We start from the raw sequence: 21,936 nt of genomic DNA, 5'->3' as shown, positions 1-21,936 counted from the left end.
TTGAGTTGTTGTATTTTCTAATATCCCGTCTGATGGCTTTGGAGATTTCTTTATTGATGTTGTTTATATCTTGTAAGTCAACATTTCCTTGACTTCTCAGCATTCTACGATCTTCCATTTTTTGTTTCGTTTCTTTACTAATTTTTTGTTTTTTTCCATGTTTAGGGCCAAATTTTTCCTGAGCTTGTGTTAATGTATCTATTATTTCTTCGTTTAGGTTATTTACCTCTTCTCTTGTTGTATTTCTGAGTAAGTTACTGGTGATATATTTTTCAAACTCTAGTTCATTCGTTGGGCGCATCCAAGGTTTTAATTTTTGACTTTTTATCATCTTCAGTCTTTCTTGCTTAATATTGATTTCTACAGTTGCTCGGACCATTCTATGATCGCTTGCAACCGAAAATTGATTTAAGACTGTAACATCTTTGACTATATGTTTTTTGTCAGTGATGATGAAGTCGATCTCATTTTTTGTCTTACCATAGGGGCTCTTCCAAGACCATCTTCTATGGATCTTCTTATAGAAGAAGCTATTCATTAAGTATAGATTGTTTTCTAATAGGAAATTTAAGAGTATTTCGCCCCTTTCGTTTCTACCTGGTGTGCCAAAATTTCCGAGGGCATTTTCAGCTGGGTCAGTGCTTATTCCTATTTTGGCATTAAAGTCGCCACATATTACCGTAAAATGTTCTTGGTCTTCTGAAACAGCTGTGTACAAGTCATCATAGAACTGTTCTATTTCTTCGTCAGCGTGACTCGATGTTGGTGCATAGACTTGAATGATCTTTATGGAGTAACGGGTGTTTAGTTGTAATTTTGCAAGTATAACTCTTGTGGAAACTGCTTTTACTGATATGATATTCTCAGCTAGTTTTTTATTAAGAAAGAGCCCAATGCCTCCATTCCCATCGTTTTCTCCGACATGATAGAAAATGTGACCGGATTTTAAAGTGGTTAGGCTTTCTTCTTTCCTTCTGACCGACCTCAGCGACTCCAACAATGTCCCAATTGATTTTATCAAGTTCAGATTCCATTTCAATGAATTGTTCTTCTGATAGCAGGGTTCTTGCATTGAAAGTTGCAATTTTTAGAGATATATATCTGTTAGATGGTTTTCTAAAATATGTCAGAATTTTGCCCCCCCCCCCCAGAATCCGTGGGACTGACTGATAGTCTGACTGATAGTCTGACTGATGGTCTAATAGTCACTAATGAGAAAATCAAATAAATGTTCTTTAACATACAAAAGAGAGGATCGAGAGTAGGGCATAACGGAACAATAAAGCCATATAATTTTGAAAGATTGCAGCGTCTTAGATGCCGTAGGTAATGTTGTTACGTAAAAAATAAAAGGGAATATTTAGGTAGCTAACTGATGTTTATATATATATATATATATATATATATATATATATATATATATATATATATATATATATATATATATATATATATATAACCCTCTTTTAAATCCAGAAGTCTAATTCGAATCTCTAAAATCAGGATATATAAAATAGTGATCAAACCAGTGCTAATATGTGGATACGTGACGAGAACGTATTAATTAGACCAGGATTGCTAGAAAAGCCATCAGAGGTATTTTCCGACTTACAGAGGTCCGAGTACTAACCAATACCGAACAGAGCTAATTCCAAGGTCAAACACATATATAAAGATAGCAACGTCGTACAAGAAACTAAATCTCAGTGCTAAAGTTGCGCTGGCTTTATCCAAAGACTCTATAATAACTGCATTGCCAAGTTAAATTGGGAGGATGCCCTAAGAGAAAAAATGCCTTTAAGACTTCCACAAATGAAGGAGGAGGTAACATATGGTCAGATTTAGGAATAATGAGACTATCTACCGACCCATTATATTTATCAACACCTGCTATCCTACCTACAATCAATACATATCTGTTGTGGAATATCAAATCAATTACATGTAATCAAACGAACTAGGCTTAAAAAAAATTATTCAAGGAAAGGCACTTCAGAAATATTGACATAAATTTTAAAAACGTCATTTACCTGGCTGTATTTTCAATAGGAAAGAGAAGACAAAAAGAAGAAAAGGCATAAACGAAAAGATTACGAAATGAAAAGATTATATAAATCCCTTATATTTACACAGACTGTTTTACAAAAGGTGAACGAATGAGCATAAAAACACAGCTGTTTTACCAACTTAATATTATTAGACGCATTTAGGATCAATTTCACTCAAAATATGATATGCTAAAATATGATACGACACGAAAAAGGCAATGACTTTTACAGCTGATTGCCACATAAATATCAATGTAACCCAAGTATGATGATTTTTGCCACAGCAAATTTAAATTGTTCCATATTTTCGAAATTGTAGTTGTTGACTTTAATGTTTTTTCTAAATTTATTAAATTGGTCTCTTCTGTTGATTCGCTTGTATTCGGTTTTCATTTCGTTGATTTTAAGTGAAACATTTTTCGTGCACTTTGTTAAAGATGTTTGCGGACCGGAGAGAGTTTCTTATGAGATCCATATCATTAGCATATGCCAGGAGTGCTTTGTACCTTGGCCCGTTAATGGATTACATCTTAAATAGGCGTTATTTCTATTTTACTAAGCTGTTTATTGATTTTTTGACTATTTGAATCAAGAATCTGTAGTTTATTCGACTGTTGAATAAAACAGACTTTCTTAGTGCATATTTTTATCTCTGGATTTTTGTTTGCCGTCTCCTTATGACAACGATTTTGCTGGATATCGACATAGGGAACCTGGTGGTATGTACATGATGTTTCCGTAACCAACGTTCGAAAATTTGTCTTACTGTAAAGTCATGATGATTTTACTAGAAAATATAGTGTTGTTTAATAATAATAAAGTTCAAGCAACAATTACTATATGCATTAACTTGGTACTGATATCTCTGCTCTCCGCTAACAGATGGCAGTCCCGAAAACATTAAAACTCATGCTTCCCATTATCCAACGATTAGCCAGTCCAGTATTATACGCCATGTTATGGTACTGATATTGCTGCTGCCCCTCATGAGTGAATAGAATATGCAAGGAAGGTTTTGGCAATTTAATAGGATTTTGTGTGTTAGAATATTATTTTTCCGAGAAAGAGAAGAATATCAATTTGCTATCCGGATTTAATCCATAAATTAAATATTAGAATGCTATAAAATAATGATATTAGCATAAAAAAACGGTCTAATAGTCAGTAATAAAGTATATAAATGTTCTTAAATATACAAAAGAGATGACGTAGAGTGGGGCATAACGTAACAATAGACCCATATAATTTTAAAGGATTGCAACATTTTAGATATCGTAGATAACGTTGTAACATAAGAAATAAAAGGGAATATTCAGGTAGCTAACTGATGTATATATAACTCTTATAATACTTTTAAATTCAGAGGTCTAATACGACTTTCTTAAATCAGGATATATAAAACAGTGATTAAACCAGTGCTAATGTGTGGATATGTGGCCAGAACGCTAACAAAACAATGTACGTAAAACTCAGGTATTAATGTGTGTAGAGCTAGTTCGCGTCCGTAGTAGAATACTACACGTGCACCCTGGGTAACGCTAAATGAACTAGCACATACTGGCAGTCAGACAATCCTTAGGATCTTCTGACGAAACAACACTTCCAACGAAAGATGATAAACAAAATAAACGGCCCTTGTGAGGACCGCACAACCAGACCAATCAGACCTAAAGTTCGAATTTGCCATATAAACATAGAAGGCATAAGCTATGCTAAAAGCCAGTTTTTATGAAAACTATTAAAAGATGACAACATTGACTTAATTGCTATACAGGAAACCCACTGCGAAACAGAGAAGCAACTACAAAAAAGGGGCAAAATACCGGGCTATGAACTATTAGGCGCAACTTACCACCGAACATACGGCACAGCCACATATGTCAAAGAAGATATTGAAAATGCTTCGCTAATCTCTACTTCCACTGATGACTGTATTTATAATGTGGTCAAAAAATCGCTAACATTACCGTGTCTAACATTTACAAGCCACCTGCTACGTCGTGGCCAGCCCAAGCAATTGAAGTACATCCTCACCCTGCTGTATACGTTGGAGATTACAATAGCCATCATGAACAGTGGAAGTACAAAAATAATGATGCGAATGGGAATGCTTTAATAAAATGGGCAGAAGACGAACGCCTGTACCTTTTGTTTAATGCCAAAGATCGATCAACCTTCAGATCCGCGGCATGGAGGCGGGAATACAACCCCGACCTATGCTTCGTCTCGACCGACAACAAAGACATACCTCTAGGGGCTTCACGAAGAGTTCTAACTGATTTCCCACACCGCCAACATCGACCAGTAATAATAGAAGTAGGGCCGCAAATCCCTTTAATGAGTTCTATCCCAAGTCCAAGATGGAATTTTAAAAAGGCCAACTGGACTGACTTCTCTGCGGATCTGGATAAATCTAGGGTGGATTACACCTAATATCAAAAACTACCACAGATTTGTTGGTGCCGTCCTAAGTGTAGCCAAAAAACACAGACCAAGAGGCTATCGCAAAGAATATATCCCTGGCTGGTCGGAAAATAGCGAGGAATTATATCAGAGCTTTCTTGAAACTGGCGACCAAGAAATAGCGGATGAACTACTGTACAGCCTAGACGCCGCTAGAAGCCAAAAGAGGACCGAAACAGTGGAAAGTCTAAACTTCCAGAAATCAAGCAGACAGGCATGGTCATTACTGAGAAAATTAGGGAGTGGGGTCCGTACGAAACGCCGAGAGGCAGCCGTAAAGCCAGATGCCGTAGCATCACATATAGTAAAAACATCCAGGGCACCAAAGGATAAAGCACACACCATTTTCGTAAAGAGAGAACTTAAAACTTTAAAACACGTAGCCACAGAAACGGAGCATTCCCTCCCCTTCACCAGCGATGACATATTAAAGGCTCTTAAAGACGTTAAGCCAGCAAAGGCACCAGGATTTGATAATATTCACCCTGAATTCCTAATAAATTGTGGCAAGTATACAAAAGTTTGTCTGGCTTGATTTTTCACAGACCTCATGGTAACTGGAAATATTCCACAAGAACTAAAGCGCTCTAAGATAATAGCCATACTAAAGCCAGGCAAACCCGCCGACAACCTAAAAAACTATAGACCAATTGCGCTTCTCTCTGCCATCTACAAACTATTAGAGAGGCTTATATATAATAGAATCAGTACAGAACTGTTCCAGGCGATCCCAGTCGAACAAGCGGGTTTTCGACCAGAACGAAGCTGTGCAGACCAGGTAATGTCACTCACCACCTACATCGAAGCGGGTTTCCAAAGAAGACTTAAAACTTCAGCGGCATTTATTGATCTCTAAGCAGCTTACGATACAGTATGGAGAGAGGGCATTATATACAAAATTCTCCGTGCAATCCCCTCTAAACCAACAGCACGCCTAATAGATAGCATGCTCAACGACCGAATGTTTCAAGTAGTGATGGGCACAGATATCAGCCTATCAAAGAAACTTAAGAATGGCCTACCACAGGGGTCAGTGCTCTCTCCACTACTATTTAGCTTATACCTAGCAGATATGCCGGAAACACAGTCAAGAAAGTTCGGATACGCCGATGACTGGGCCCTCGCTACACGATGCAGAATACTAGAAACGTCTGAAGAAGTTCTGACGGCAGACTTATATACATTGGGCAAATATTTTCGCAAGTGGCGACTTTAACCAAATGCATCCAAAACAGAAAGTTAGTTGCTTTCACCTGAACAATAAACTTGCTGGAAAGGAACTCAACATACGGTATGAAAATACCACACTTACCCACAACAAAACACCGAAGTATCTGGGCGTAACACTAGACAGAACGCTATCATTTAAAGAGCATTTAACAAAACCTGCCCAAAAGTTGAGTACAAGAAATAACATTATACAGAAGCTCTGCGGTACCACCTGGGGAGCAGATGATAGCTGGTACAATTAAATCAACTCCCACCCAATGGCTTCCAGTATTAAGTCACATCCCACCTCCACATTTACGACGAGTCGACGCACTTACACGTGAATACAAAAAGCTCTTGAACAATATAAACCTGCCGATCCACCAAGATACCGAGGATGCACGAAATATCTGTCTCCGTTCTAGAAAACCACCAATGAAAACGGCAAGAATGATACATGAGGAGTTCAACATCACGAATGCATGGTCCCAAGAATGGACCGAATGGCAAAATAACATGCGCTGCATTACCCACAAGCCACCAGGTTTTGATCTTCCACGCAAAACATGGTCCACTCTAAATAGGATCCGAACCAGACATGGCAGATGTGCATACATGCTACATAAATGGGGAAAGAACCCGTCTCCTCAATGTGACTGTGGGGAGAACCAAACCATCGACCACATTATTCAAGAGTGTCCCTCAAGATCCTACAATGACTGAAGACTTCCTGTTTGCAACTTCAGAGTCAATTGATTATATAAATACACTTGATGTTTGTTTGTAACTATTTAAAGTTTGTCAAATACCTATATTACTAGTGTTTGTGTATTTGTTCTAAATGGGTTGTAATTGCCATACGATAAATAAATCAGGTATTAATTAGATCAGGATTGCTAGAAAACCATCAGAAGTATTTTCCGACTTAAAAGGTCGCGTACTAACCAATACCGAACGGAACTAATGCCAAGGTCAAACACATATATAAAGACAACAACGTCGTGTAAGAAGCTAAATCTCAATGCTAAAGTTGCGCTGGCTATATCCAAAGGCTCTATAATAACTACATTGCCAAGTTAAATTGGGAGGATGCCCCAAGAGAAAAAATGCCTTTGGGACTTCCACAAATGAAGGGGGAAGGTAACATGAGGTCAGATTTAGGAATAATGAGACTATCTACCGACCCATCATATTTATCAACACATGCCTGTTCAACTACCTGCTATCCTACCTATAGTCAATACTCATCTGTTGGGGACTATCAAATCAATTACATGTAATCAAACAAACCAGGCTTAAAAAAAGTTATCTCAGGAAAGGCAATTCAGAAATATTGACATAAATTTTTAAAACGTTATTTACGTGACTTATTAAAATTTAAATTTTTAATGAAAAGTAAAAGATTAGCCATTTGTTATGGGGTTCAGAGAAGAACCTTCACGATGTTAATTTTTTGAGATATGATTGGATGTTTTCTCTTCATTGCATACTGAGACGCCCAAGTGGTATTCTTCTGTGCTAACTTCCTTCCATACCAGTTTTACAAGTTTGACATCTTGGCGTCTATGCATGTGTACTATCTACCTTAAGCAATTTATTTTCCTAAACAACTTCGTTATAAGAGCTTTCTTTATTCAGTATGTGTTCTTCTTCTATACGGATTTGTAGCGATATGATAATGAGGTTAAAACAATTTTCCTATTATTTTCCTTTTAAATATTCGTAGTTCTTCCTTATCTGTTTTAGTCATTGTCCATGATTAGCATCTATGTATTAAAATAGGTAAAAAGTATAAATTATGATCTGTATTTCTTTAGTGGCATTATTATTAACCGTGATTATTTATCTAAGATATTTAAAGTGTTCCATATTTACGAAATTGTATTTGTTAACTTTAATATTTTATCAAGATCTATTAAATTGGTCTCTTCTGTTGATTCGCTTGTATTTCTTCTTAGCTTGACGAATTCTTCTTTTTTTATTCTGTTAACTACTAGTGGGTTCTTTTTACGGAATTTTTTCATCACGTTTAGGTAATCATCAACGGTATATAAACGTTGTTGAAATTTTAGGGCATTTTCAAAATCTCCAAAATCACTACCATTGGGTAAAAGCTATGACTAGGAAAGAAATAGCGTAATGTAATTTTTTCAATGGTAGGATGAGTTTCCAAAATCATTTTCAGAATCAAAACTATTTTAGTGCTGCGGTTTTGGCCGCCACAAGAGTCTGACCACAAAATTATATGTTTTGCAGAAGTAACATTTTCTTCAATGTGTTTCTTAAGACAAATGCCTACGTCCTGGGCTCCCCGACCAGCTTCACCTTCTATCCAAATATAACAATGACCTTTTTTATCCTTGGCGCTATGGATACCAAGGTTGTAAATACATAATTGACGCTCTACTTCTTACTTCCACTACTTCTTAAAACGCCTCAACAAGTTGCCAACGTCACCATTGTTAACCACGTTTATGTACATATGTTGCCAAATATTCGATTTACAATCATTAAAACGCTCGCAAGAGGCGCTTGGTCCAAAACTAATACACAAAAATTAGTCGCTTGCTCTAGTTATGCAAAATTCAAAATCCAAAATAAAAAGAAAGGTACTTAATCTTTTTAAATATATCTGTTTATCCATTACTAACAGGTTAATGGGATTTATTACGTAGATAGTTTATGCTTTTTTCTATCTTCTTCTTTAAGTTCCATCTTCTATCGAAGGTTGGAAATTATCATGGCTATACGGACTCTGTTGACTGCCGCTCTAAAAAGTTCTGCACTACTGCATTCAAACCATTCCCTTAAGCTTTTAAGCCAGGATATTCTTCATCTTCCCACATTTCGCTTTCCTCGGATTTTGCCTTGCATAATAAGTTGTAATAATGCGTATTTTTGCCCTCTCATCACATGTCCTAAGTACTCAAGTTTTCGTCTTTTGATAGTTAATAATATTTCCGCCCCATTTCCTATCATTCTAGTTACTTCCACGTTTGACATTCTTTGAATCCATGATATTCGTAGGATTCTTCTGTAACACCAAAATTCAAAGGCGGCCAACTTATTCAGATGGACTTGTTTTAGTGTCCACGCTTCCAAGCCATAAAGAAGAGTAGAGAACACGTAACATCGAAGCAATCTCAGGCGTAGTTCTAACCTTATATCCCGAAAACAAAGAAACTTTTTAAGTTTAAAAAATAATGCACGTGCTATTTCAATGCCTGTCCTAATTTCTTTGGTTTGGTCTGATGTTATCGTGTTGTTCCTCTTTTCCACCAGAAAGCGCCATAATCCACACTTTAAGAAATTGGGGCTGGGTCTAGTGATGCATAACGCCGTTCATATAGCAATTTGTTGTCACATGTTTATAGTTTTTCAAAAAATGAACTCCCATTTAAAGATTAAAACGTAAAACAAAATATAAAAACCTATTGAACCTTAAACAGAAAATTTCAGAAAAGAATAACTTTTGTGAAAGATTGTGGGACACAGTCATATTTTAAGATAAAAACTTCAATTCAGAGAGTGGACATTCTTAATAAATGTATAATCTAGTATTTATTTTTTTATGTACTAGGTTGTAAAATAAGTATACTCAAAACAAATAAATATATTATCTACCAAGTATTCTACTCCACTTTAATATCAATGCATCAGATATATTATAAAGATTTCGTCGTAGTTGTAAATTAATAGGAGATAAAACCAAATGTAGAGCATATAGTGAAATCTGAATATCTTAGAATAACTATATCGAGCGGGAACATTATTGATGAGCAAAAGGGAGACCCATCGCTGAGAAAGTGACAAAGCAATTGGCAAAAGCAAAGGGTACTTTGTACTAAAGTACCCATACTCTAAAGCATAAGCAGGTCTTTTCGTACTCTTTTAGTAAGTGATAGATTCGACCGTTACTTGATGGAAATTCATTTTATCTAACAATTAAACAGGTATGCGTTTACACGTCATATTTTGTAACTGAATAAGTTGAGGAGGGGATAACTGTTTGTCTCAAGTTGGTCATTCAGAATTATGTCTGTATTTTTTAATTTGCCAATTTCCATAGATTCTAATATTCATGGAATCTACAGATAGCTTAAGGCCTTTATTATAAATACACTTTTTTAGCAATAAAAGTATATAAATAGAACCTAGAATACGCCTGTAAAAGTATGTAACCTTTGATCTCTGGGATAAACCCATCTCCTGAACAATGGTGCCGATATATGTAGGTAAAATTTTCTACACCAATTTTAACCTGTTTATTTCCTCATTATCAATATATATGAGTTGTAACCGATACCACAAACTCATTTACTTATAGAGACTATATATTGACTATAGTTATTACTATACAAATTTGACTCGAAATATCGTCTTAAAATAACAGTAACAGAAAAGTGAAAGATTAGTCATTTTTTATGAAGTTTAAAGTAGAAGCGTTCACGAAAATTGAAGTACTAATAAGACCACCGCAATCGGGCGTACCCTGGGTAATGAATAATTAAGTAATCGTTAATTCTTAAATCACCCGTTCAATATGTTTTTTGTCAAATCGGTCCTTTTTAGGACCAACTATTCTAATTATGTGTATAAATATTAAGAGTATATCTAGAGATAAAGACACTCCACTTTACATATGCGCTTAACAAAATGCAGGAAGCATATAGATGGCCAATCCTATGGTATTTGGTATTAAGCTAATCGCTGAAATTGCTACATATTAAATGCAGGCAAAGAAGCAAAGAAAAACTTATAATGAGAGACAACAAAACCAGTCAGCTGAGAGAACCTTTTAACGATGTTGAGCTTGGATCCGCTATCCACGTATATAATGAACAATATTACGGCTTCTGGCTGAGGATCTGAGCACAAAACTAACTATAAAATTTGAACTAACAATACAACAATGGCTAATATCTAAAGTCTTTAGACAAGCAAAGCAAAGACAAAGTTGTTGCCTTGCTTAAACCTGGCAAAAACTCCAACGACCACTAAAGCTATCGGCCAATATATCTATTTATTTTGTCAGCTATACAAAATACTTCTGTACATGATCCTTAATATAAACCGATAATAGAAGAAAAACTCAAACTAAAAGACAAAAGTGGCTATATATGACAGGTTAGATCATATATGTAACAAATACTAAATCTTGCCCAACACAGCGAAGAGAAGTACGAAAAATATCAGGTATGAGGAGTGGTATTTGTTAATCTAAATGCCGCTTATAAATAGTTATTTAAATAACTTATAAAATATTTAGTTATAAATTAGTCAGCCAAATTCAGGGAATATTAAGATTCACATCCATACATAAGCTCTACAATATCGTACCTATCAATCCACCTAATATCCGAAGATAAGTAGCTAGAGAGCAAAAAAAAAACAAAGTCCAGATTCGTGACATCTACTCCACGAATACCAGCCCATTTTATGAGAATCGAGAAAAATTGGCTATATCAACACATCTGCAAGATGTACAAACAAAAATAAGCTGCTCCTCGCCATCTGATCTCTCGAACGGAACTTCCTTATGGTAGTTATCTTCCTTAAATCTGCCAGGAGGACTCTTACCTGCAAACACCGGTTAACTTGTGTGCATGTGGGGTGGACCAAGACTTATCACACTTTCTTAGTTAACTTTACCGTTCAAATCGCTCTTTTTGAAGGGACAAGGTTTATTTATGTGAACTGAACATGTCAAGTACAGTCAGTAAGCTATTACTTATAAAGATCATTGCAAATTTGACAATAACTCCACTTATATTGATTACATATTACCCCTAAATACGAGATAAAATATTCAGAAATATGTAATATTGGTGAAGTGGTATAATTCATGTTAGAAAAATTAATCATTCTTCCCTTTTTTGCACTACTACCCATTTTAACAAAAAAATATCTATTTTAGCACTTAAATATTTACTTTGAGATAACCTTCTATCCAGAATTAAAAAATAGAATAATAAGAAATAGAATCCAGAAAAAAATAAAATAATAAAATAGAAGAAATAAAATAATAAAAAAGCTGTTTATAAGATATCATGAAACAATGGATGAAATAAAAGAAGTTCTTATTAACCGGATTCTTAAATAAAACGTATAAAGACATACTCACGTTAACAAAATACATTAGGAAATTTTCGCATATGAAAAAACACATCCAACTTGGTAATGAAATCCTTTTGTATCTATAAATCTATTTTTAGAAAAGCACGTACCTACCAAAAACAGGTATTTGGTAGTACACATATCTGTTACATACTGTAATGCGTATGAATGATAACAAAAGTAAGGAGTCTATATGAACCGTTTAGAATATACGCTGGAAATAAACGGCTTAATCCCATAGTTGCCAAACTATCAGAGCTTACTTAAACCGATATACGTATGGTTCCAATATACACGGAACAAGATCTGAACGACCCCTATAATATATAGACGTGAACTAAGCGATATACATTCATGATACAGGGGTACTTAGGGGCTCCACAAAATTTTTAAAAATTGTGAAACTATACATGTTGACGAATCGACAGAGCCAATATTATGGAATGGTCAAGTGAGCTCCGTATATCGGTGGCCACTTGACCACGGAGCTCACTTGAACCTGAATTTTAACATGGGCGGAGTCCACTTTATGCCGTAGATATATATATATATATATATATATATATATATATATATATATATACTATATATATATATATATATATATATATATATATATATATATATATATATATATATATACTATATATATATATATATATATATATATATATATATATATATATATATATATATATATATATATATATATACGATATGTGCAGATTGCAGCATTTAAAACAAAAAAGTCTTATAACATTTTTTTATGAAGTTAACCGTTTTCAAAAAAAAAATTATTAATTTTAATCCATTTGATTATTGTTCGCAGAAAAGGAAATACAGCCGGCAACGTTGCGTTCCTTGTTATTCTTCGTTAATTACTGTAAATCAGCTATCATGAATCATCGATCGTTAGGCACAATATGTATTGATACTGATAACAGTGATAGAGAAAAAGCATGTATTTGTTTTTATTAAATATTTAATAATTAAAGTTTGAATACTGTTTTTAATTACATGGAAAATTATTATTACAATAAATGTTGTGGCCACCATTTGCACAGGTACACGCATTTATTCGACGAATCCAATTATTCTTAATATTATAAGTATGTAAATTATGTCTGATTATTTCAGCAGCATCAAAAATTCGTTGTCGCAATTGAGCTTCTGTTTTAATTTTATCCTGGTTGCCGTATACTAATGATTTTAGATGTCCCCAAAAATAAAAGTCCATAACATTGCATTCTGGTGTTCTGGGTGGCCACAGAACGTGTCTATTTCTACCGATCCAACGTCGACGAAAAGTGATGTCGGGGAAATCTTTAATATGTCTCGTAAAATGTGCTGGAGCCCCGTCATGAAGAAACCACATTTCAGAGCGTATTTGTAACGGAACGTCTTCAAGAAGTATCGGTAGAACATGCTGCAAAAAATTTAAATAGGATTTTCCATTCAATCTTCTGGGAAGTTCGTACGGTCTAATTAGACGATTACCAATAATTCCAGCCCATAAATTTATACTAAATTGTTTTTGAAAATTTGTCCTACGTATAGCATACGGGTTTTCATCACTCCACACGTAACAATTGTAAAAATTAAACACACCATTTCTCGTAAAACAAGCTTCATCTGCACACAACACTTTGCACGGAAATTCGGGTTCTCTGGCGATTTTGTTTTGAAACCATCTACAAAATGTTAATCTTCGAGGTAAATCGCCTTGGTGTAAATCTTGCACCCGTTGGTAATGGTAAGGATGTAACAGTTGTTCCGTAAATGTCTTGTGAACAATGTTTTTTGAAATACGAATCATTCTAGCCACAGATCGAGTACTTACTCTTGGATTATTACTGACTATATCCAAAATCACATCTTCTGCACTTAGTCTACGGTTACTTCGTGTTCTACCGCTAGTTTTTTTAGGTATCACACAACCCGTCTCTAATAACCTTTGGGTCACGTTCACAAAACTTCGGGCATTAGGATGTCGTCGTTCGGGATAGCGTTCAACATAAAGTCTAACAGCCCTATTACTGTCACAGTGGGCTTCACCGTACGTAATTAACATATCGTGATACTCGCGAATCGAAAACATGACAATACTATTTATTCTTGAGCTACGGGTAATTACAACTGTTTACAAATAATGTACATTTTCTGTATCAAAATAAATTAAAATATCGCATTCTGCCCATACCTTTTGGAGCGCAACGTTGCCGGATGTATTTGCTTTTCTGTGGATACTAATCAAATGGATTAAATTTAATATATATATTTTTTTTTGAAAACGGTTGACTTTATAAAAAAATGTTATAAGACTTTTTTGTTTTAAATGCTACACTCAACCCATACCTTTAAGGAACGCACTATTTTCCGGGACACCCTGTATAATATGTGTATATATATACTGATTTTTATTTTTGTTTCAGGTTGAAATGCTCTACCAAAGATATTTTCTTAAGATGAACCAAAGCAACATGACCAATCTGATTACTCTTCTCCTTATGATTTGTGTTGTAATGCTGGTAATCTCCCTAACAGACTTTGCCATGCCCCGTCAATTACCTACAAATGCAACAGAAGTACATGCGATACAGTATGATAAACTCTTAGTACTTGTTTGTACATCAGCGTGCTGTATAGCCATATACGGAAGTAAGTTTTAATATATAAACCTATAAATTTATTTTTTTTTTTTTGAGAATGAAATAATGTAACAATATTTTGTTTAGCATTTTATTTTTAAATATGGTTTGCAAAAATATTATTACCTATTTGACAGACATGTCAGACAGACAGATTATGACTATTATAACAGACAGTTAATTGTACCTAAAAGTGATCTGTTAGAAGTATTGCGTCAGGTGTATGACGGTGCATTAGGTGAATACTTTGGTATTACGAAAGAAAACTATGCAAAAGGTGTTCAAAAACGGTTCTATTGTGTGAACTGTCAAGATGATGTAAGCAGATGGTGCCGGAAATGTGAACTATGTGCAAACAGTAATGGTCCAATTGGTTAAAAGAGGGCATCCATGAGACAGTATAATGTTGGTAGTCCTATGGAAAGAGTAGCAATCGACATTGCAGGTCCATTTCCAAAAATGAATGATGGAAATAAACATATCCTGATAGCTATGGATTATTTTACGAAATAAACTAAGGCCTATGCCGTACCAAATCAAGAAGCTGCTACCTTGTAGAGGTAATTGTTAAAGAGTTTTTCTGCAGATTTAGTCTTCCCTTGGAGATTAACTACGATCAAGGGCGAAACTTTAAGACAAACCTCTTCTAAAACGTTTATAAATTGATTGGTGTTAATAAGACCAAAATGATACCCCTACATACTCAATCAGATTGAATAGTCGAGAAGGTGAACCCAATGATAAGTTAATACCTATGATCAAACATCAAAGAGATTGGGACCAGCACATTTATTTATTCTTAATGGTCTACCTCCAGAAACTACAGCCCAGACTCCAACTTGCCTGATGTTAAATCGTGAAGTTCGTTTGCATTGCATATGCCGATTGCCTGAAAATAAGAATAAACAACATTCATGAATTTGCCTGACAGCACATCCAATTAGCCAGTGACAGAATGAAAGATCAATATGATTCTCGATGGAAAAATGTAAGCTTTGTAATGGTCCAGCTGGTTAAAAGAGAGTACCCATGAGACAGTATAATGTTGGTAGTCCTATAGAAAGAGTAGAAATCGACATTGCAGGTCCATTTCCAGAAATGAATGATGGAAATAAATAGATCCTGGTAGCTATGGATTATTTTACGAAATAAACTAAGGCCTATGCCGTACCATATCAAGAAGCTGCAGAGGTAATTGTTAAAGAGTTCTTCAGCATATTTAGTGTTGTCTTGGAGATTCACTACGACCAAGAGCGAAACTTTGAGACAAACCTCTTCTAAAACGTTTATACATTGATTGGTGTTAATAAGTTCAGAACAACACCCCTACGTACACAATCAGATTGAATAGTCGAAAAGGTGAATGCAGTGATAAGTAAACACCTGTCAGCTAACATCAAAGAGATTGGGACCAGCACCTTTATTTATTCCTAATAGTCTACCGCTCGGCCTTGAATGAAACTATATGCCCTACTCCAACTTGCCTGATGTTATGTCATGAAGTTCATTTGCATCGAATACGCCGATCGCCTGAAACTAATAATAAGCAACATTCATGATGCTCGATGGAAAAATGTAAGCTTTGTTGTAAGGTAATCTTATCTGGCTTTTCAATACACAACGTCATTTAGGCTTGTCTCCTAAACTGCAAAGACAATGGGAAGGACTACTTGAAATTAAAAAGTAAACAAATGACGTCATTTGCCGAAATAAGAAGTTGCCAAAAGGTAAACGAAAAGTTATTCATATAAATTTTCTTACAACTTGTGCTGGCTCAAGTAAAACAAAAGAAGCACGAACCGTTCAATATGAGATCAAAGATGACTGGTAACCATGCTTTAAGGAATTTATGTCAAATTACGCAGAGTGCTAGATTCAGCGTGACCACAGAAGTTCAACAGGATCTTTTTAGTGTTTCGGAAAACATCTCTCTAGCCCACTGTCTTGGCCAAGACCTCGAAATGACTAAAGAAATCTCACCTGTATTCAAAAAGACGTTTGGTCTCTCAGATGAGTTGAAAAATCATCAGCGTAAAGTTGGAAGATTACTGCGATTAGAAGATAGTCCTCTATCTTTGCCGTAGATGGTCATCAGAAAGTCTTATATAGATAGGGCAAGCTACAAGGACATATGGTGTGCTCTACCTAATTGAAAGAAAATTGTGTTTAATTATTATATCAAGAATTTGGCCTTACCAAAGTTAGGCAATTCACTAGGAAATGTGGATTAAAATATTGTCAGAAGTATGCTTAAGGTGAATTTCCGAGAAACTCGATTAACCCGAAGAGATCTTGTCCTTTAAAGACAGTAGACACGTATTTCTTGAGGGGTTTTTGTAGAACTAGAGCATTCTTTAGATTCCGCCATCCTGGGTCTTAATGTGAAGTTGCTTATCAGATCTAAGAGGAGAGGTTTAACGAAATAGCATATATAGCATTCCAGATAATTCTAGCATAATGTATTCGTTTTATAAATGTAGCTCTCTTATGAGTAAGTTATTTGATAATATATTATCGTATTGTGAGCTTAAAAATTTGTATAAAAATATACGGTAAATATATTAAAAATATATATTTTATATAATATATATTAAATAACACTCGATTAGAAGTTAATAAATTCAGATACTTAGTAGTAGTACTAAAATTGATAAGTGGGATTTAGATATAGATCAGAGCAGGCTAGGAACATTATACAATAAATGGAAAAAAATTATATATAACCAAAAACTAAGCTTAGATATCCATATTAGAGTTATTAAATGCTACCTTTGGTCAGTCCTTCTGCATGAAGATAAAGCCTGAACATTAAAATAAATACCATAACACGGCTAGAAGGCTTTGAAATGTGGCTTTATTGCAGAATGCTTAGAATATCATGGACACAACACATTACGAATCAAACACTAATAAATACCAAAAATAGAGAGTTAGAACTTATAACAACGTTTAAGAAAAGAAAGACCTCGTACCTAGGATACATAATAAGGAATGACGAATAAGACCTGCTAAGATTAAAAAAAAATATTTAAAATCCTTTATAAAAGGTATATAATTAAAATAATATAAAGGATTTTAAATAATTTTTTCGTGATACATGGTAAACAGCCAGCTACAGGAACTTAGTTTCATTGTGGGCTGTTAAGATTAGTAATTTAAGAACTAGGACAGGCTTGAACGTTCGACAATTACAAAGAGTGGCTCAGAATAGAACACATTTTGATGTACTGATTACAAAACTCCAGTAATGGAATGCACCAGAAGAAAAGAAAAGCCTAAAAATAAATCGTTTTAAATAAATTAGAACCGCTCGTTTTATTTAAATATGTTGCAATATAATAGGATTCGCCAGGCATAAGCGCAGAAAATTTATATAAGTGAGGAGACCTTAAACTGCGACTATAGATCTAATAGTAAATCCATTCGCCATCTGGTCGAGGAATATGAGCTAGAAGCATGGACTGGGCGTCTTCTTTGATCCAACCTACATATGTCTTGAGTAAAAAGATACATCCAATTTTAATATATACTATAAAATTACATACATATACATAATATATATATATATATATATATATATATATATATATATATATATATATATATATATATATATATATATATATATATATATATTATGTATATATATATATATATATATATATGTATATATATATATATATATATATATGTATATATATATATATATATATATATATATATATATATATATATATATGTATGTATTAAACTTAGAGCTAAGATTAATATTATTATAAAAATTAATATTAAACTCACCAGTCTTCCGGGTTGAACCGCGTCGATATCCATTTTGCCGAGCTTTCGACATCCTCTCTGATGTCTTCTTCAGGGCTTCCGAGGTCTCAGTCTCCCGAGCCCCCAGACACTACTACACTCACTAGTCACTTCTAGTTCACTCACTAGTTCACGCACTAGTTTCACGCACTAGTATAATATGTATATATATATATATATATATATATATATATATATATATATATATATATATATATATATTCATATATATATATATATATATATATATATATATATATATATATATATTAATAAGATTTGCTTAAGTTTAAGTTAAGTTAAATTTAATTAAATTAAATTAAATAAATTAGATTGAATTTCATAGGGTTCTTTACTACAAACAAAAATATTTTACTTTCAATTCGTGGCTTATATATATATATATATATATATATATATATATATATATATATATATATATACATATATATATATACATATATATATATATATATATATATATATATATATATATATATATATATATATATATTATAATACAATATAATACAATAAGAAAAAAGACGAAAAAATAAAAAGGCTAGTAAGCCATATAATGGCGCTAACCTGCCGATTACCTCCCTAGATGTCACAGAAAAAGCACAAAATCATGAAGAAATGATTATCGAAACAGTCACGACTGAAAAACCCAAAGAAAAACCATCGGAAAAAAAGACAGCTAAAAACCGCGAAACCAGCAACAGTGGCATGCCAGAAAAGCCAAAAAGTGCCTCAGAGTCCGAAGAAGGATGAGAAAAAGCTAAATCAAAAAAAAAAAGAAAAACACCACTGATAAAACCACATCAGAAATCCCCATAAAAAAGCATTGCAGCAAAACAAACTGAAATAATTCAAAAAATAATCGAAAAAAAGATGACAATAGCAGCCAAAAAGGCCCAAAGAAAGTAAATAAAAAGAGGCAAACGTGGCCAGTACAAGTACAACAGTGGCTTCCCAAAATAATAAAAACGAAATTGCTGTAAACCAACCAGCTAAAACAGTAAGAAAACCTCCGGCTATCATCTTAAAAACAGTCGGAGAGCACCAGAAAATACTAACATTAGCCGCCAAAAAAGGCATTATTTCAGTTAACAAATTTGCAAGATCAGGACGATCCATAGTTATTAATACTAAAACAAAAGAAGATTACCTAGGGATTGTTAACATCCTAGAAAACTGCAGTCCCACAATAGAATACATAGCGTATCCTATAGACAGCGACAGACTTAAAAGAGTAATCATGAAGGACCTCTCAGCTAACACAAACACTGAGACAATAATGAACAAACTTCAACAAACAAACTTGCATCGATGCAATAAGGGTCATAAATATGATATCCAAGAAAGTGGGCTGAAAACCTCTGCCGCATTTTATTATAACAATTAATGGAAAAGATGACAGCAAAATTAAAAAAATATCTGATTTATGCTATATCAGAATTCATATAGAAGATGAATATAAGATCCAAAAAGACACCATACAATGCTTTAACTGTCAGGGGTACTTCCACAGCTCCAAAGCATGTCACTGTGGCGAATTACGGTGCAGTAACCCCGAAGGTCAGCAAACCCAATCAACAGTTTTGTCAGCATTTAATTTTTATATAAAAGAAATAGTATTGTAATTAAATTCAGTTATTTTCAATCAATAAAGCAGTGCAGTATAGTTGTAAAAGTTAATAAAGGGTCTTTTTAAAAAGTACCTTCGTGAGTTTAAACCTTTAAGTGGCACAGTGCAGTAAGATAGTGGGAGAGTCTACAGAAGATCCTCGTCATTCTTAAACGTTTACCCGCTACGAACCAACCAACTTCCAGGGAAAACTACGGCCGTTCAACCCCAGAAGTCAACGAAAATCCAGAGTTAAAGAGTAGAAATCAATTTATATGACGAAAGACGATAAAAAGAGAGCGAAAGAAGAAAAGAAACCAGATCCTTCGAAAAGAAATGCACCCAAGCATCATCATTTATCTGTAAGCAAATTTAAAATATTTTCTAATCATAATTTAATTGCTTCACAAGCTTCATCTTTTAAAATTAGTAATTCTCTTTCAACTATTAGTGAATCGATTATCGAACCTGGTGCTGCTTCTATTTCGCAAAATAACTCAGCTTCTCAATTTAGTTTAAGAACCAACGTTAGTTCTTTAGATAATACTTTAAATAGCTTAGATATACCATCTATAATTATTACTCCCGCTAGTGAATTAAATACTATGGCCATGGCACCCGCTCCCGCTCTAGTTTTCGACGTCAATAAAGATCTTTCCATCGTGCCTGATTACGATGGTAACCCTAATGAACTTCACAACTTCATTGAAGTTACTACAATGCTTCTTAATCATTTCTGGGATCACAATAATCCCGATAACTTCCAAAATCACATGATAACTCGAGGTGTAATGAATAAAATTAAAGGAAGAGCTCGAGAAATCATTTCCGTATATGGGTGTAAAGATTGGCCCACGATAAGGACCATACTAATTCAAAACTTTGCCGATCAACGTAATGAAAATTCGCTTACAAGAGACATGGTAAACTTAAGGCAAGGACCCAACGAAACTCCTCAACAGTTTCACGAGAAAGTAATGTCACTTCTAAACACAATTTCGAACCACATCGAACTACATACCGACAATGCAGATGTAAAGAGGAGCAAAAAGGAATTCTTTCAACAACAGGCCCTAACTACGTTCTGAGCAGGATTACGAGAACCAATGGGATCAACCATACGATCAATGAGGCCTACAAATCTTGCTTTCGCTCTTCAATTCATCCAAGAAGGAAACAATATTAGGTATTTGCAGAAAACAACCAATTTTTCATTGCCAAATAAGAATTCTACCCACACACAACCCCAGAGACACAGTTACATCAACCATTTTTCGGAAGTAATCCAGCACCGTCCCGACCAACATTTACCCCAAGATGGCCAATACAACCCTCTCGATTCCAACAACCAAGGCAACAATTCATGGCAAACACACAACCTCCAAGACCTAACCCATGGGTAAGCAGACCATCACAACAGTACAAACCAACACCGATGTCTATAAGTACACGCCAAACGGGACATAACAGAGGTTCAAGCTTCAGAAACTTTAGGCCGCAGCAACCGCAACCACACACCCCAAAGTTCACCGTAGAGGAGCTATTCAATATTGAACAACAAGACGAAAACGATAGCGATGCCTACTATGGAGAACAGACATACTACTATCCAAATCAGGACGCATATTCAGATGACTACCACGTAGAAGATTACCAAAATGCCCAATACGAAGAAGAAGATGTAAATTTTCCAAAACTCCAAGAGGAAAACGAAGAAACGTAATCGAACTCAATTCGTATTCAGATAAAAAAGAACTTCCATATATCGAAATTAAAAATCCTCCCCTTAAACTTCTTCTTGATACAGGGGCAACCAAATCATTTCTTAACCCCGAAATTGCATCCAAATATTATAAAAATGCTATCAAACATGAACCGTTTGTAGTCAGTTCAATATTTCAAAACCATTTACAGGAATATTGTGCCGAAATTCCAATCTTCCCAGAATTTAACTCTAATATTAATTTAAAATTCTACCTTTTTAAATTCCATAAAACATTTGATG

At 34.3% G+C, this 21,936-nt stretch overlaps 1 protein-coding gene across 3 annotated transcripts in view; it reads left to right on the top strand.

Moving 5' to 3' along the window:
* Nucleotides 1–21,936, top strand: part of LOC140451697 (adenylate cyclase type 6) — a 3,083,308-nt gene that overhangs the window by 1,362,388 nt on the left and 1,698,984 nt on the right. For all 3 annotated transcript variants that reach the window (XM_072545540.1, XM_072545547.1, XM_072545553.1), the window contains one exon: nucleotides 14,270–14,495. In XM_072545540.1, coding sequence (XP_072401641.1) covers nucleotides 14,270–14,495 — 226 coding nt within the window. The remainder of the gene's footprint in view (nucleotides 1–14,269; nucleotides 14,496–21,936) is intronic.

Source organism: Diabrotica undecimpunctata, chromosome 1 (genome assembly GCF_040954645.1).
Source record: "Diabrotica undecimpunctata isolate CICGRU chromosome 1, icDiaUnde3, whole genome shotgun sequence".
Taxonomy (NCBI): domain Eukaryota; kingdom Metazoa; phylum Arthropoda; class Insecta; order Coleoptera; family Chrysomelidae; genus Diabrotica; species Diabrotica undecimpunctata.
This window is presented reverse-complemented; position numbering and strand designations above follow the sequence as displayed.